Source organism: Monodon monoceros, unplaced genomic scaffold (assembly GCF_005190385.1).
Source record: "Monodon monoceros isolate NGI ecotype Baffin Bay Population unplaced genomic scaffold, NGI_Narwhal_1 Super_Scaffold_16, whole genome shotgun sequence".
NCBI lineage: Eukaryota > Metazoa > Chordata > Mammalia > Artiodactyla > Monodontidae > Monodon > Monodon monoceros.
This window is the reverse complement of record NW_021703772.1, coordinates 18,429,432-18,443,462: the sequence shown is the minus strand read 5'-3', so window position 1 is coordinate 18,443,462 and position 14,031 is coordinate 18,429,432. Positions and strand designations below refer to the sequence as shown.

The 14,031-nt window shown below is 60.7% G+C and overlaps 1 protein-coding gene across 7 annotated transcripts in view; it reads left to right on the top strand.

The window, feature by feature from the left end:
* The window catches only part of SPEG (striated muscle enriched protein kinase), a 49,124-nt gene extending 36,271 nt beyond the window's left edge, over positions 1-12,853 (top strand). For 5 of the 7 annotated variants that reach the window (XM_029225165.1, XM_029225161.1, XM_029225160.1 and 2 more), the window contains 15 exons: positions 294-446; positions 632-674; positions 1,904-1,972; positions 2,214-4,155; positions 4,456-4,590; positions 7,261-7,377; positions 7,494-7,661; positions 7,755-7,877; positions 8,048-8,215; positions 8,345-8,945; positions 9,365-9,604; positions 9,692-9,915; positions 10,752-10,827; positions 11,066-11,215; positions 11,797-12,853. In XM_029225165.1, coding sequence (XP_029080998.1) covers positions 294-446; positions 632-674; positions 1,904-1,972; positions 2,214-4,155; positions 4,456-4,590; positions 7,261-7,377; positions 7,494-7,661; positions 7,755-7,877; positions 8,048-8,215; positions 8,345-8,945; positions 9,365-9,604; positions 9,692-9,915; positions 10,752-10,827; positions 11,066-11,215; positions 11,797-11,989 — 4,402 coding nt within the window. In that variant the 3' untranslated portion in view covers positions 11,990-12,853. The remainder of the gene's footprint in view (positions 1-293; positions 447-631; positions 675-1,903; positions 1,973-2,213; positions 4,156-4,455; positions 4,591-7,260; positions 7,378-7,493; positions 7,662-7,754; positions 7,878-8,047; positions 8,216-8,344; positions 8,946-9,364; positions 9,605-9,691; positions 9,916-10,751; positions 10,828-11,065; positions 11,216-11,796) is intronic. The other 2 variants (XM_029225163.1, XM_029225164.1) reach the window with 2 other exon arrangements.
* The last annotated feature ends 1,178 nt before the right edge of the window (positions 12,854-14,031 follow it).

The following is a 14,031-nucleotide window of genomic DNA, read 5'->3' as shown; positions in this document are numbered from 1 at the left end:
CTTGGCACAGGCTCCTCACCTCAGAGACAGGCCGCGGCTAGAGGAGGGCTGGAACAGGTCCTCTAGAGCACGGGCCTGGGATAAGAACCTGGTGGCCCAGGTCTCAAGGCAGTACTGCCTCCTTGCCCATTCAGGGGATCAAGTAGGGGCAGGACAGGCAAAACTCTGCAAGATTCTGCCCAGATTCACCCAGCCTCCGCCTGTCCCCGGCCCTGTGCTCCCACTGGCACCCCACTTTGTCTCATCTCAGCCCCGGGGCCCACCTCTCACTCCAGCCATCTCCACCCCTGCAGCCTGACGGGAATCTCTCCGTTTGTCGGGGAGAATGATCGGACAACATTGATGAACATCCGAAACTACAACGTGGCCTTCGAGGAGACCACGTTCCTGAGCCTGAGCAGGGAGGCCCGGGGCTTCCTCATCAAAGTGCTGGTGCAGGACCGGCTGTGAGTACGAGGCCCGAGGAGCCTCCCCCATGCAGAGTCCCCTCACGCCGCCCCTACTCCTGCCCAAGCCTCCGCCCATAGACAGTCAATCCCCCAACTCCTTAGGGGCCCCGCTTTCCCAAACATTTATTGAATGAATGAATGAATGAATGATAAATCCCTTCTTAATTCTCTTTCCTTTGCAGGAGGCCTACCGCAGAGGAGACCCTAGAACATCCTTGGTTTAAAGTGAGTCTTGTCTTGCAAAATGGTGATGGAAGAGGTGGAAGGAGTGAGAACGTTATTAACAGCTCCATTTTATTGAGTCCCTAGTGTGTACAGTAACCATGATATACATTTTATTTACATATGATCTGTTAGCCTGACAATAGCTCTACAAAGGAAGGTATTATCACTCCCCTTTTCCTGATAAGGAAACTGAGGCTCAGCTTGGGGTATCATGGACTCCAAGGCACAGGTCTGGAGCCCCACCCCTCATCCTAGGGATGCAGTGTTCTCCCTGGCTCTCGAGAGCAGCCCCAGTCCTCCTCACTCCTGTGGCTCGCCTCCATCCTGCCCTGGTCCCACACACTGTGCTTCGTGGGTGGCCTGGCTGTCTTGTTCTCTTGGCTTTTTTTTTTTTTTTTTTTTGTAGTACGCGGGCCTCTCACTGTTGTGGCCTCTCCCGTTGCGGAGCACAGGCTCCGGACGTGCAGGCTCAGCGGCCATGGCTCACGGGCCCAGCCGCTCTGCAGCATGTGGGATCCTCCCGGACCGGGGCACGAAGCCGTGTCCCCTGCATCGGCAGGCGGACTCTCAACCACTGCGCCACCAGGGAAGCCCGTCCTCTTGGTTTTGAACTCCCTATGGCAGAGTTCTCACTCATCTTCAAATTCCAGCACTGCAGGGCACAGCGCCAGGCAGAGGGAGGGGTTCAGCAAATGACCCAGAAAGAGCGACTGAACAAACCATCCAGGGAGCATTGTGCTGGGTCAACAGAAGGCTGAGGTCATTCTGGTATCTGTCCTTGGAGTACAAGCCTGGTCTCTCAGATCAGAAATGAGCTCTGAAAAGGTGGCTGAGGGAAGCATCTGAGGTCTGGCCCCCCAAGGCTCCAGATAGATGTCTGGGGCACTGTCTCTACATGGAGACAGATGGTGAGCTGGGGAGCAGGGTTCAAGCTGAGGGCCTGAGCACGGGCCTCCCAGGGCAGCCAGTGTACCAGGACAGGGCCTTGAGCCCTGGCGTAAGCTCTGAAGCCTGGGAGCCACCGATTTCCTGCCTCTCCGTCCACACGTGGGAACCTTGACTGTGGGAGGTATTGTGACAGATACCCTGGGAAAGGGAGCCCCAGGAGCCCAGACTCGACGCTGCTCTGTCTACTGTCCCCTCCTGTGGACGTTGTCTCTCCATTGCCAAACCTGGAAGCTTAGGGTTGACAGAGGACTTTCCCTCAGGCCCTCTTTCTTGGTTTACAGGCACAGGCAAGGGGCGCAGAGGTGAGCACGGATCACTTAAAGCTGTTCCTCTCCCGGCGGAGATGGCAGGTGAGTTTGCCTGGGACCTGCTCTGTGGCTTCATCTTCTCATTCTACAGCCTCCTCTCTCTAACCCTGCTTTTTCTGTCAGGTGCCTTCACTTCTGCTCATCTGTCTTGATCCACCTTTTAATTCTCTCAGCTCCCACTTCTGCCTGCCGTAGGCCTTCTCCCCCGGGGATGAGGTGGGCCTGAGTGGGTCAGTTTGTCCCCATGGGTCCCTCAGGTCTGACTCTAGTACCCTGTCTCCAGCGCTCCCAGATCAGCTACAAGTGCCACCTGGTGCTGCGCCCTATCCCTGAGCTGCTGCGGGCACCCCCGGAGCGGGTGTGGGTGGCCGTACCCAGAAGACCACCCCCTAGTGGAGGGCTGTCGTCGTCCTCCGATTCTGAAGAGGAAGAGCTGGAGGAGCTGCCCTCAGTGCCCCGGCCACTGCAGCCTGAGTTCTCGGGCTCCCGGGTGTCCCTCACTGACATTCCCACTGAGGATGAGGCCCTGGGCGCCCCAGAGGCTGGGGCCGCCACCCCCATGGACTGGCAGGAGCAAGGAAAGGCCCCTTCTCAGGACCAGGAGGCCCCCAGCCCTCAGGTCCTCCCCTCCCCAGGCCAGGAGCCCAGCCCCCGGCGGGGAGAGCTCCGGAGGGGCAGCTCGGCTGAGAGCGCCCTGCCCCGGGCCGGGCCGAGGGAGTCGGGCCGGGGCCTGCACAAGGCAGCGTCTGTAGAGCTGCCGCAGCGCCGAAGCCCCAGCCCGGGGGCCACCCGCCTGACCCGAGGAGGCCTGGGTGAGGGCGAGTACGCCCAGAGGCTGCAGGCCCTGCGCCAGCGGCTGCTGCGGGGTGGCCCTGAGGATGGCAAGGTCAGCGGCCTAAGGGGCCCCCTGCTGGAGAGCCTGGGGGGCCGTGCCCGGGACCCCCGGCTGGCTCGGGCGGCCTCCAGCGAGGCAGCGCCCCACCACCAGCACCCGCCCGAGACCCGGGGCCTGCAGAAGAGCAGCAGCTTCTCGCAGGCTGAGGCGGAGCCCGGGGGCCGGCACCGCCGAGCTGGGGCGCCCCTCGAGATCCCCGTGGCCCGGCTGGGGGCCCGCAGGCTGCAGGAGTCTCCCTCCTTGTCCGCCCTCAGCGAGGCCCAGCTACCTAGCCCGGTGCGGCCCAGTGCCCCTAAGGCTTCAGAACCTCCTGTCGCCACACCCAGTGATGCTGCACAGCCCTCGGCACCCCAGCCTGCCCGAGAGAAGGCCCCAGAGTCCACGCCAGAACCAGCCCCCAAGCCTACACAGCCCGCCCTAGCTCCGCAAACCCTAGCGCCCCCCCTCACACCCTATGCCCAGATCATGCAGTCGCTCCAGCTGTCAGGCCACGCGCAAGGCCCCCCGCAGGGCCCTGTCGCATCGCCGTCGAAGCCCAAGTCCCACCCGGCTGTGTTCGCCAGGGTGGCCTCCCCACCTCCGGGAGCCTCCGAGAAGCGCCTGCCTTCGGCCGGGGCTCCGCCAGGGCCAGCCGAGAAAGCCCGGGTCCCTGCGGTGCCCCGCAGGCCAGGGAGCAGTCTCAGCAGCAGCATCGAGAACCTGGAGTCGGAGGCCGTGTTCGAAGCCAAGTTCAAGCGCAGCCGTGAGTCTCCCCTGTCGCGGGGGCTGCGGCTGCTGAGCCGCTCGCGCTCCGAGGAGCGAGGCCTCTTCCGCGGCGCGGAGGAGGAGGACGGCATGTACCGGCCCAGCCCGGCGGGAACGCCGCTGGAGCTGGTGCGACGGCCTGAGCGCTCCCGCTCCGTGCAGGACCTCAGGGCGGTCGGGGAGCCGGGCCTCGTCCGCCGCCTCTCGCTGTCGCTGTCCCAGCGCCTGCGGCGGACGCCACCCGCGCAGCGCCACCCGGCCTGGGAGGCCCGCGGTGGGGATGGGGAGAGCTCAGAGGGCGGCAGCTCGGCGAGGGGCTCCCCGGTACCGGCGGTGCGCAGGAGGCTCAGCTCCACGCTGGAGCGGCTGTCGAGCCGCTTGCAGCGCAGCGGCAGCAGCGAGGACTCCGGGGGCTCGTCGGTCCGTAGCACGCCGCTGTTCAGCCGGCTGCGCAGGGCCACGTCCGAGGGCGAGAGTCTGCGGCGCCTGGGCCTCGCGCACAACCAGCTGGCCGCCCAGGCCGGCGCCACCACGCCTTCCGCGGAGTCCCTGGGCTCCGAGGCCAGCGCCACGTCGGGCTCCTCAGGTGAGGAGGGGCCCAGCGGGAGAGTGGAGGGCGAATGTGTGAACGAGTGTGTTTGGAGTGCGGGTGTGGGGCTGGGATGACAGGTGCGCTGGAGGGACGCTCTGGGAGAAGGAGAGGGCCGGGGACACCCACCGCAAAGAGGCTCAGGCGTTTCTGGAGGCCCTGAGGACGGAACTGGCAGGGCTGGGCTGACGCGAGGCCGAGGGGCAGAGGCTGGTGTGGGAACAGGCTAGGGTCGGGGCCAGAAGTTCTCTGTTCTCTCGTACCGGCTGGGCAGGTGCTCATGGGCCTGGTTCTTAGCAGCTCCTGCAGAAAGCCGAAGACGCCTGCGCTGGGGCCTCTCTCGGCTGCGGAAGGACAAGGAGTTGTCACAGCCAAACCCCTCTGGCAGTGTCCAGGAGAATTTGGGTCACCAGTATGTGCGCAGCGAGTCAGGTAATAGAGGCCTGCTCGGTGAGTAGTCCCCTTTGAGCCGCCGGGAGGGTGGGGAGATGGCCCGCGTTGGGGGAGCCCTGGCAGCGGTGGAGGGAGCCTGGAGTCAGGAAACGACAACAGCAACAGTAATAGCAGCTACTGTTAATTAGCAACGCCAAGCGTCCCATTAAGCACTTTACAAGCTTTGCCTCACAACCCTCCCACATCGCTTAGGAACTATTCTTGTCATCTCCCTGTCTTACAGGTGAGGGAACAGAGGCTTAGCCATGCTAAGTAGCTTGTCCAAGTCACAGAGCTGGTAGGGCTGGACTGTACGACTCTCTGCAGTCAGAGCCCACAAGTCGCTTCACGACATCGTACTAATGCCTTTCTTTGGCCAGCTTCCTCCCCAGAAGGTCTCTGTCACTGGGTGTGGTACTGACAGAGCTTGGGATAGGGCTCCCTGCCTCTCAGCCCCCCTGCAGATGTGTGTATGCGTGAACATGCTCCCAAAGACACCCTTTCTCTCCCAGCCTAGAGGCCCGCAGTCTGGACTGTGCCTCCAAGCTTCCATTTCTCTGTAGCCCCAAACACCCGATCACCCCTCCCTGTCCCCTCTGCCCCTACAGAAGGCACTTCGCACAGATAAGCAGCCTCCAGGGCTCTTTGCTGGGGGGAGGGACACCTGAGATATGCTCTGGTCCGTTTCTCTTGCCACTTGTCCTGGGGCTGCAGGGAGGGAGGTATTCTCCACCTGGGTCACCTCAGTCCTCTACCTGAAAGGGGGGTGTTACTCAAGGACAACAAGCAAAGGTTCAGGAGGCCAGGGTTTCCAGACCAGCCTGCAGAAAGCAGCAGGCCCACCAAACCGGGCTGCGAGCAGGACCTTTATCAGTCACCATCTGTTCTCCTCCAGTTTCCGATAAAACTCCTCAGAACTGTCCCAGACGCGCCTCAGCCAGGCTTGCTACTGGACACGTAACCGTGTCTCGCCTTGGTCAGGGGAGCCAGGACATCTCACTTGAGGCAGTAGACGGTGGGGCTCTAGTGAGGGAACAGGAGGGAGGGAGGCCAGCTGGTGGGGGCAGTGGTGGAGAAGGAGCGGGGAGAGAGAGGGAAGCCAGCACTGCGGCCTGGGGACAGCTGATCCCTTCCCACCTGGGGCCTCCCTCCCACCTCCGTTTTGCTTGTGCTGCTGATTCCTTGCCGAGGCGAGGCCGTGTCCCATTACTTCATCCTCTCCCCCCTCCCCGCAGGAAGAAGGCCCCATGTCCACTTTACCAACTAGGGCTGGCCCCTGGGGAGATGGGGGTGGAACTGGCAGAGCTGGGCCAGGGTCACCTTTCACCTCTCCTCCTCGGCTTCCTCTCTCTCCCCCCTACCCAGTACCCTCACTTGGTCTGAAGGCAGCCCACTGACGAAACTATATTCACTTTATGTTATTGGAGCCTCGGTGTGGGACCCCTCCTTGGGGAACACTGGGGTACAGTGGGAGAGGGGGCACGCTGCTGTCCTGATCACCCACTTCTGCAGATCCTCTTCGGCCCAGTTCATCCGTGCCCTACTCCCTCCTGATTCCGCAGACAGGCAGCAGCTGGGGCTCCCAGGGGTATCTACCTCTCAGCTCTTTCTGCCCACGTGAAAGAAATCCACCCCCCCCCCCCCCCCCCCCCCCATCCCTGGACCAGAATGGGATTTTTCTAAAAAGACATTCCCAGGGAGCAGGAGTGCAAATCCTCATGGCACTAAGGAGCCACAGGCCAGCAAAGACGTTGGCCATTTGCAGCCCTGCCGTGGGCCCATTCACCAGCCAGCTGTGAAGCCAGCTTTGCTGAAACAGCCTCTTCCCACGGGGGTCTGTGCCTGGCTTCTCTACTGGGCATATTAACAAGATAATAACAACAACAATAGAAGCTAACACCTTCGAGCATTTATTATATGTTAGACATCTGCTAAGCGCTTTACGTGCCTCTTTGAATTCTCACAACAGCCCTCTGAGCTGGGTGTTATTATTTTCCTCAATTTACAGACAGGGTCCAAGGCCATGCAGATACTGTCTCTTTCCCCTTCAAAAGCTCTCACCACTTAGCTGACCTGAGGGAGTGCGTAGAAGGTCTGGGACGGGCTCCCCAGACCCCAGGGGCGTGAGGGATGAGGGAGACGGACACACGTTCGGGGTTTGCCCTGGGTTTGCCTTGGCTTCAGGTCTTTTGAGATGGCACGTTTTGACTGAACATTTGTTCACTCCTGGGAGTCTCAGCTCAGGTCACCAGCTCCTGTCACTTGCCCTGCGGTGCCCCAGAAGTAATAGGTATTGCAGGAGCTTAACCACTGTAGTTTTTCAATATTTGGTTTTGTTTTATCTAATAAGTGCTTACAGAGCACTTACTTAGTGCCAGGCCCTGCTCAAAGTGACTTACAAACATACGAGGTAGCGGCGACCAAGCATCTTCAATGGTCAGTAAAAGATAATTCTGCACACAGTGAGTGCCTGGGAAACTGATGCTTTGCCCCAAAGGAGATTCTCAAAGGCAAGGCCTTCTACTTCCCCCCTCTGACTGGGAAGAGATGGCCTTTCAGTCTGCTCCCCGAAGGCAGCGCCAGCTCTCACGTGCATCCATCCTCCCGTCGCTCAGCAGCGAGTGAGCCAGGGGCCCCGCAGACCCAGGGCTATCTTTGCTCTCCCTCCAGACTTCCCCCCGGTCTTCCACATCAAACTCAAGGACCAGGTGCTGCTGGAGGGAGAGGCAGCCACCCTGCTCTGCCTGCCGGCGGCCTGCCCTGCGCCCCACATCTCCTGGACGAAAGGTGAGGCGATCACTTCTCTCCCAAGGCCAGGGGATGTTCAGTGGGAAGTGGCAGCCGGGGGTGCCCAGAGGGGGGCTTCACTCAGCAGCCTCTTCCTGCTCCTCCTTTGCCCCCAGACAAGCAGTCCCTGCAGTCCGAGCCCTCAGTGATCATCGTGTCCTGCAAAGACGGCCGGCAGCTGCTGAGCATCCCCCGGGCAGGCAGGCGGCACGCCGGCCTCTACGAGTGCTCAGCCACCAACGTCCTGGGCAGCACCACCAGCTCCTGTACCGTGGCTGTGGCCCGTGAGCCCGGGGCAGGGACCAAGGGGGCTGTGATGGGAGATGGGCCCTAAGCTAAGGCACAGGGGCTCACTGTGGCTCCCTTTCTCTTGCCAGGCATCCCAGGGAAGCTAGCTCCTCCCGAGGTGCCCCAGACCTACCAGGACACGGCGCTGGTGCTCTGGAAGCCAGGAGACAGCAGGGCACCTTGCACGTACACGCTGGAGCAGCGGGTAGATGGTGAGGGACCGACAGGCTGGTGGGGGGGGTAGGGAGGGTGGGTGGAAGGCAGAGAAGCTGGGGAGACGAGTGCCTTCCCCGGGCACAGGTCCCCAGGCTCCTCACAGATGGCACTGGGAGCTTGGGCCACCCCTTCTGTGGCCTCAGCCCCTCCCCCATGCTGCCTGTAGGCGAGTCTTCCTGGCATCCCGTGAGCTCGGGTATCCCTGACTGTTACTACAACGTGACCCACCTACCAGTTGGCATGACTGTGAGGTTCCGTGTGGCCTGTGCCAACCGCGCTGGGCAAGGGCCTTTCAGCGGCCCTTCTGACAAGGTCCTCGTCAGGGGCATGCGAGGTCAGTGGGACAGGGTGGGGGATGTCCAGAGAGGGCAGGGAACCCTGAGTCCGGGGTCCACCCCCTCCTTGGAGCACCCGGTTTTGCCCTTGGGGCGCCACGGTGATGATTTTCTCTGTCTCCACTTAGACGCCTCAACTCTGCCATCTGCTGCTCACGGAGATGCCCCTGTTACCTCAGGGCCGGCCAGGGCCCCGCCTCCTGACTCTCCTACCTCACTGGCCCCTTCACTGAGCCCCTCCCCAGCTCCTGCCCCCCCAGGCCCCCAGTCAGCCCTTCTCAGCCCCTCATCTTCCCCAGCACCCCCCAGCCAGGCCTTGTCCTCACTCAAGGCTGTGGGTCCACCACCCCAAACCCCCCCACGAAAGCACAGGGGCCTGCAGGCTGCCCAGCAAGTAGAAGCTACCCCACCCAGTGCCCAGGTCTCCCCGAGTGAGCCCAAGTCTTCCGTCCCTGACACTGGGACCCCGACCACAGCTTCCACCTCTCAAGGGGTGAAAACAGCATCTTCCTCAACTCCTCTGTATATGGTGACCTCCTTTGTGTCTGCACCCCCAGCCCCCGAGCCCCCTCCTGAGCCCACCAAGGTGACTGTGCAGAGCCTCAGCCTGGCCAAGGACGTGGCCAGCTCCCCTGGGGGTGGTCCCCCCAGTGCTCCCAGGCCAGAGGGCACCACTCTTCGAAAGGGCCCCCCTCAGAAACCCTACACCTTCCTGGAGGAGAAGGCCAGGCAAGCAGGGCCAGGGCTGGGGAAGGGGAGGAGGACAGAGGCGGGGAGCGGGTGGGACGGACGAGATCGGGGTCCTTAGCATGATTAAGTTCAGACTTTCTCCGTGCCAGGCCCCGTGCTAAGCGCTTTGGCCATATGATCTCATTTAATATTTACAACTGAGAGGGAGACACTGCATTATTCCATTCCACAGATGGGACCACTGAGGTCGGAGAGGTTATGGGATTTGCCTGAGGTACTGAGCCAGTTAGTGGCAGAGCTGGGGCTCAAACCCAGGCTCCTGGGATTGAACTCCAGAGCCCACCCTGGGAACCACAGCATTCTTGCCCCCAGCAGTCACTGCTACTCCTTGCTTAGCCCACAGAATGCAAGTGTTCCCCTCTCTCCTCTGAGCCTATGATATGCCCCCCAACACACAGGGGCCGCTTTGGTGTAGTGCGCGCCTGCAGGGAGAATGCCACCGGGCGAACGTTCGTGGCCAAGATCGTGCCCTATGTGGCCGAGGGCAAGCGGCGGGTCCTGCAGGAGTACGAAGTGCTGCGGACGCTGCAACACGAGCGGCTCATGTCCCTGCACGAGGCCTACATCACCCCACGTTACCTCGTGCTCATCGCTGAGAGCTGCGGCAACCGGGAACTCCTCTGTGGGCTCAGCGACAGGTAGCTGGGCATTCTGGGGGAGCAGGAATCAAGGATGGGGGGAGCTGAGCTGGGATATCACCTGACCCACCCCCGCCACCCCTCTAGGTTCCGGTATTCAGAGGACGACGTGGCCACCTACGTGGTGCAGCTGCTACAAGGCCTGGACTATCTCCATGGCCGCCATGTGCTGCATCTGGACATCAAACCAGACAACCTGCTCCTGGCCCCTGACAACGCCCTTAAGATCGTGGACTTTGGCAGCGCACAGCCCTACAACCCCCAGGCTCTGCGGCCCCTTGGCCACCGCACGGGCACGCTGGAGTTCATGGGTGAGGGCACCATGCCAGCCGGGGGGGAGGTGGGGTACTGCCAAAGGGGCAGCAGCCAGGGCTCACCCCACTTCACTCACCTGTGTGCCATTTATTGAGTGCTTACTGTATGCAAACAATGAATTAAGTCCTTTCCATGGACTTTTTTCAGCTTCTCTTTATAACAGCCCTGGCGATTGGCATAATATTACCCCTATTTTACAGATGAGGAAACAGAGGCGCCGTGAGGTATTTGTTCAATATCAGACAGTTATAAATGGTAGCGCCAGGACTTGATAAAGCTAGAAAGACAGGAGAGTCAATGATTAATTTACGTAAAAAAGGGAAACCAGCTACCATTTAGCTACCTGCTAAATACTTTCTGTTTGTCATCTCCATTCGAGTAATTCTGCAAGCCACACTTTGCAGATGAGAAGATGGAGAGCCAGACAGGTTTCGTACATTGCCCAGGGTCCTGTCGCTAGAAGGGGCAGGCTGGGATTAGAGCCAGCCAGGCTGATTTCAAAGGTGCTTAATCTTGGTGTGGGCCACACCCTTTGTGAATGGGCGCCCACCTTCGGAGCTGATCCAGGAGAACTTGTGACCCTGGTTCTTAGCTCCTCTGCAATTCTGGGGACTGCCCACCATTCAGTGCCTGGGCTGATTCCTCAGGTGCCCCACATCTCCCCTGGGGGCCACTCTGCCCGCTGGCATCCAGGGCCTGCTGCTCTAATGTACCCATGGTCTGGTGACCTGGGCACTGTCCTGCTTCTCAAGCCCCCAGGGGCCTCCTCTGCCTCTCCCTGGTCCCTTGCCACCAGGAAGCTGGTTCAACTTGGCCTCTTGTCTCCTGTCAGCTCCTGAGATGGTAAAGGGAGACCCCATCGGCTCTGCCACGGACATCTGGGGAGTGGGTGTGCTCACTTACATCATGTGAGTGCCCCCAGGACCCACCCTCTGCCTGTACCCTCCCCCCCCGCCTCCCCAGCCACGCATGCATGTGCATACTCGTGCACACACACACACACATGCACATACACATACGAGTACCCAGGTGCGGGTAGCCTTGTCCCTGAGCGCTGTGCCCCTAAGAACCTCCACACTAACGTCCCCCTGGACCTGTGAGTTGACCCTCAGTCTGCATCTGTCAACTGAACTGTCTCCTCCACAGGCTCAGTGGACGCTCCCCGTTCTATGAGCCAGACCCCCAGGAAACGGAGGCTCGCATTGTGGGGGGCCGCTTTGATGCCTTCCAGCTGTACCCCAACACGTCCCAGAGCGCCACCCTTTTCTTGCGAAAGGTCCTCTCAGTGCATCCCTGGTGAGTGGGTCCCACACCTGCCAACGTCCCAGCATTACGTGCCTCTGGCCTCAGACTGCCCTGGCCCAGCCCATGCCTAAGCCCCCACCTCCTCCCCCGCCCCAGTAATACACTGCTGCTGCTGCTACTACTACTACTTTTCCTACTCCTACTCCTCCTAAGTGGCTGCGCTACCACCATTTAAAGCCCATAACAGGGGCTTCCCTGGTGGCTCAGTGGTTGAGAGTCCGCCTGCCGATGTAGGGGACACGGGTTCGTGCCCCGGTCCGGGAAGATCCCACATGCCGCGGAGCGGCTGGGCCCGTGAGCCGTGGCCGCTGAGCCTGCGCGTCCAGAGCCTGTGCTCCGCAACGGGAGAGGCCACAACAGTGAGAGGCCCGCGTACCGCAAAAAAAAAAAAAAAAAAGCCCATAACAGCCCTATGATGTAGGCAGAATCACTGTCCCCATTTCAGAGACTGGGAAACTGAGTCCCAGAGTTGTCTAAACTCACTAGGGGCAAAGCCCTCTGGGAGGGTGGGGCCCCCTCCCTGCTCTGGGAGCCGTGCCTGCAGGCTCACTGTCCCTGGCTTCCCCTGGCAGGAGCCGGCCCTCCCTGCAGGACTGCCTAGCCCACCCATGGCTGCAGGACGCCTACCTGATGAAGCTGCGCCGCCAGACGCTCACCTTCACCACCAACCGGCTCAAGGAGTTCCTGGGCGAGCAGCAGCGCCGCCGGGCCGAGGCTGCCACCCGTCACAAGGTGCTGCTCCGCTCCTACCCAGGCAGCCCCTAGTGGCTCGGACCACAGCCCGGCCTCGGGCTTCGACTCTGGGTTCCTGCTGACGCCCCCTGGACATTCCAGGGCCCACACTGAGCCGGGTGGGCCCGGGGCTTTGGACACCAGCAGCAGCAACATCCGGCCGGGCTATTACCTCATGGACCTGCGGGGACAGAGACCCTGGGCTTTGGCCAATGCCACCCGGCCAGAACCAGAGTGGGAGACCCGTTGTCCAGGCTGGGTGGGGTCAGGAACAGGAAGGGGGGCAAGAAGGGAATGGGCAAGTGACGAGGAAAAGAAGATGAGGAATAGGGAAGGGGAGACTCTCGGAAAGTTCTGGGGGAGGGAGACAGTGCATCTGTGGGAGAACCAACCCAGGAGGGTGGGAGTGGCTGAAAGGAGGAAAAGCGGGGAGACCAGGCTGTCTACAGGCCATGGGCTGGGAGTGTCGGTGAAGCAGGAACAGGACATGTAGACGGTGCCAGGAAGCCAGAGCCAGTATGTGAGAGAGGGCAGTGAGGTGGGGGAGGGAGAGGAGAGCCAACTCAGGTGGGGCTGGGGTGGCCAGCTGCCAGCATCCCCAGGAGGAGAAGCATGGAGGGCTGGAGGCTGGAAGTAGTGGCCTCTTGAGCCCGCGCTCTCCTGTCCCAGTGGATGCCGCTCTGGGCACTGTGCTGGCCCGAGGATGTTCTCATCACCTCTCCGTGGCCTTCGCCCTTCTGCCCATTAATATTTATTTATTTATTGACTTTTATGAAGTCTCTCTGCCATCCAGTCCCTACCGCCTATGTTGTCCTGACCATCCCCGAAGCCATTCAGCTGTCTGTGCAGCTGTCTGTCTGTCTGTCACAAGGAAAATAAAAATGGCAAGCAGCAGGACCTATGTGTGTGGTCTATGGGGAGGGATGGCTAGGGGTACTGGGGGTGCACGATGCTGGGGGTACTGGGACAGGGGCATTCCAGCCTTCTCCAGGCCAGTGAGAGCCAAGGTATACTAGCTATAGCACCTTGGGACCTTCCTACCCCACCCCTTGACCCTCCTGGCCCCTCACGTCTCCCTTATTCCTAGAGGGAGGGAAGATGTAGGTCTGTATCTCCATCTAAAGTTTCTGGAATCCTGGCAGGACCACTGAATCCCCACCACCGCCCTGTAACCAGACTGGCGGCCCCCACCTCTTCTCACATGTTCCATCATCACAGCTGGGAGGATGCTGGGCTCTGGAATAGACCAGCCCACACCCCAATCCAGGCTCAGCCTTCTGCGCTCTGCCCAGGAGACAGGGCAGCTCTGGTCCTGACCCCTGGGGCGGAGGGGGTTTCATCATGATGATTGGTCAGAGCAGGATGTGTAAAGAGCTCTAGAGGAAACCAGGGCAGGCCCACGTGCCCACGCTCTCAGTGTTGCACCGATCAGGACACATGGGGTACCAGCAGCACAGGGCAGCTGTGAGCGCTCTGGTTGGCGTGTCTGCTGTGATGGGGCTGTAGACGAGCATTTTCCTAGGGCCCAGGGACACTCAGTCTGGACCTTCTTAGTCCCATGGCAAGCCAGGGTTCCGCTGGGGGCTAAGGGGCCTTGACTCTAAGTGCCCCCTGCGGTGCCACGGAAGGGTCACTGGGTCCTATAACTGAGCTGTCCTGCCCTGAGGTGGGGGGAGGGGGAGCCAGTTCTTGTGTCCAGAGGGACTTTTCCCCACGCCCCTCCTCCCATTGCAACTCTGCTCTTGGCAATGTAAAAGGAATAAAGGCTTTCACCATGAGCAGAGGGACCTGGTGCTGGTGTGTTGCTGATTGAGGTTGAGGGCCTCTTGGATGTAGCCCAAGCAACCCTTTGCCTAGCCCACCCCAGTCTCTCTGGCTTCCCAGGACCCCAGGGAAGAGGCAAGCCCCATCATCATAAAATAAGAGGATATTAAAGCCAGCTGGAAGAGGCCAGAGGGACACCTTTCCTACCTGCCATTTTAGCGATGAAGATATGCAGTTTGCCTGTGAGAAGCTCTAATCCCCTACACACTGCAAATGTTTTCATATAAAAATCAGGTGCCTGAACTCATATC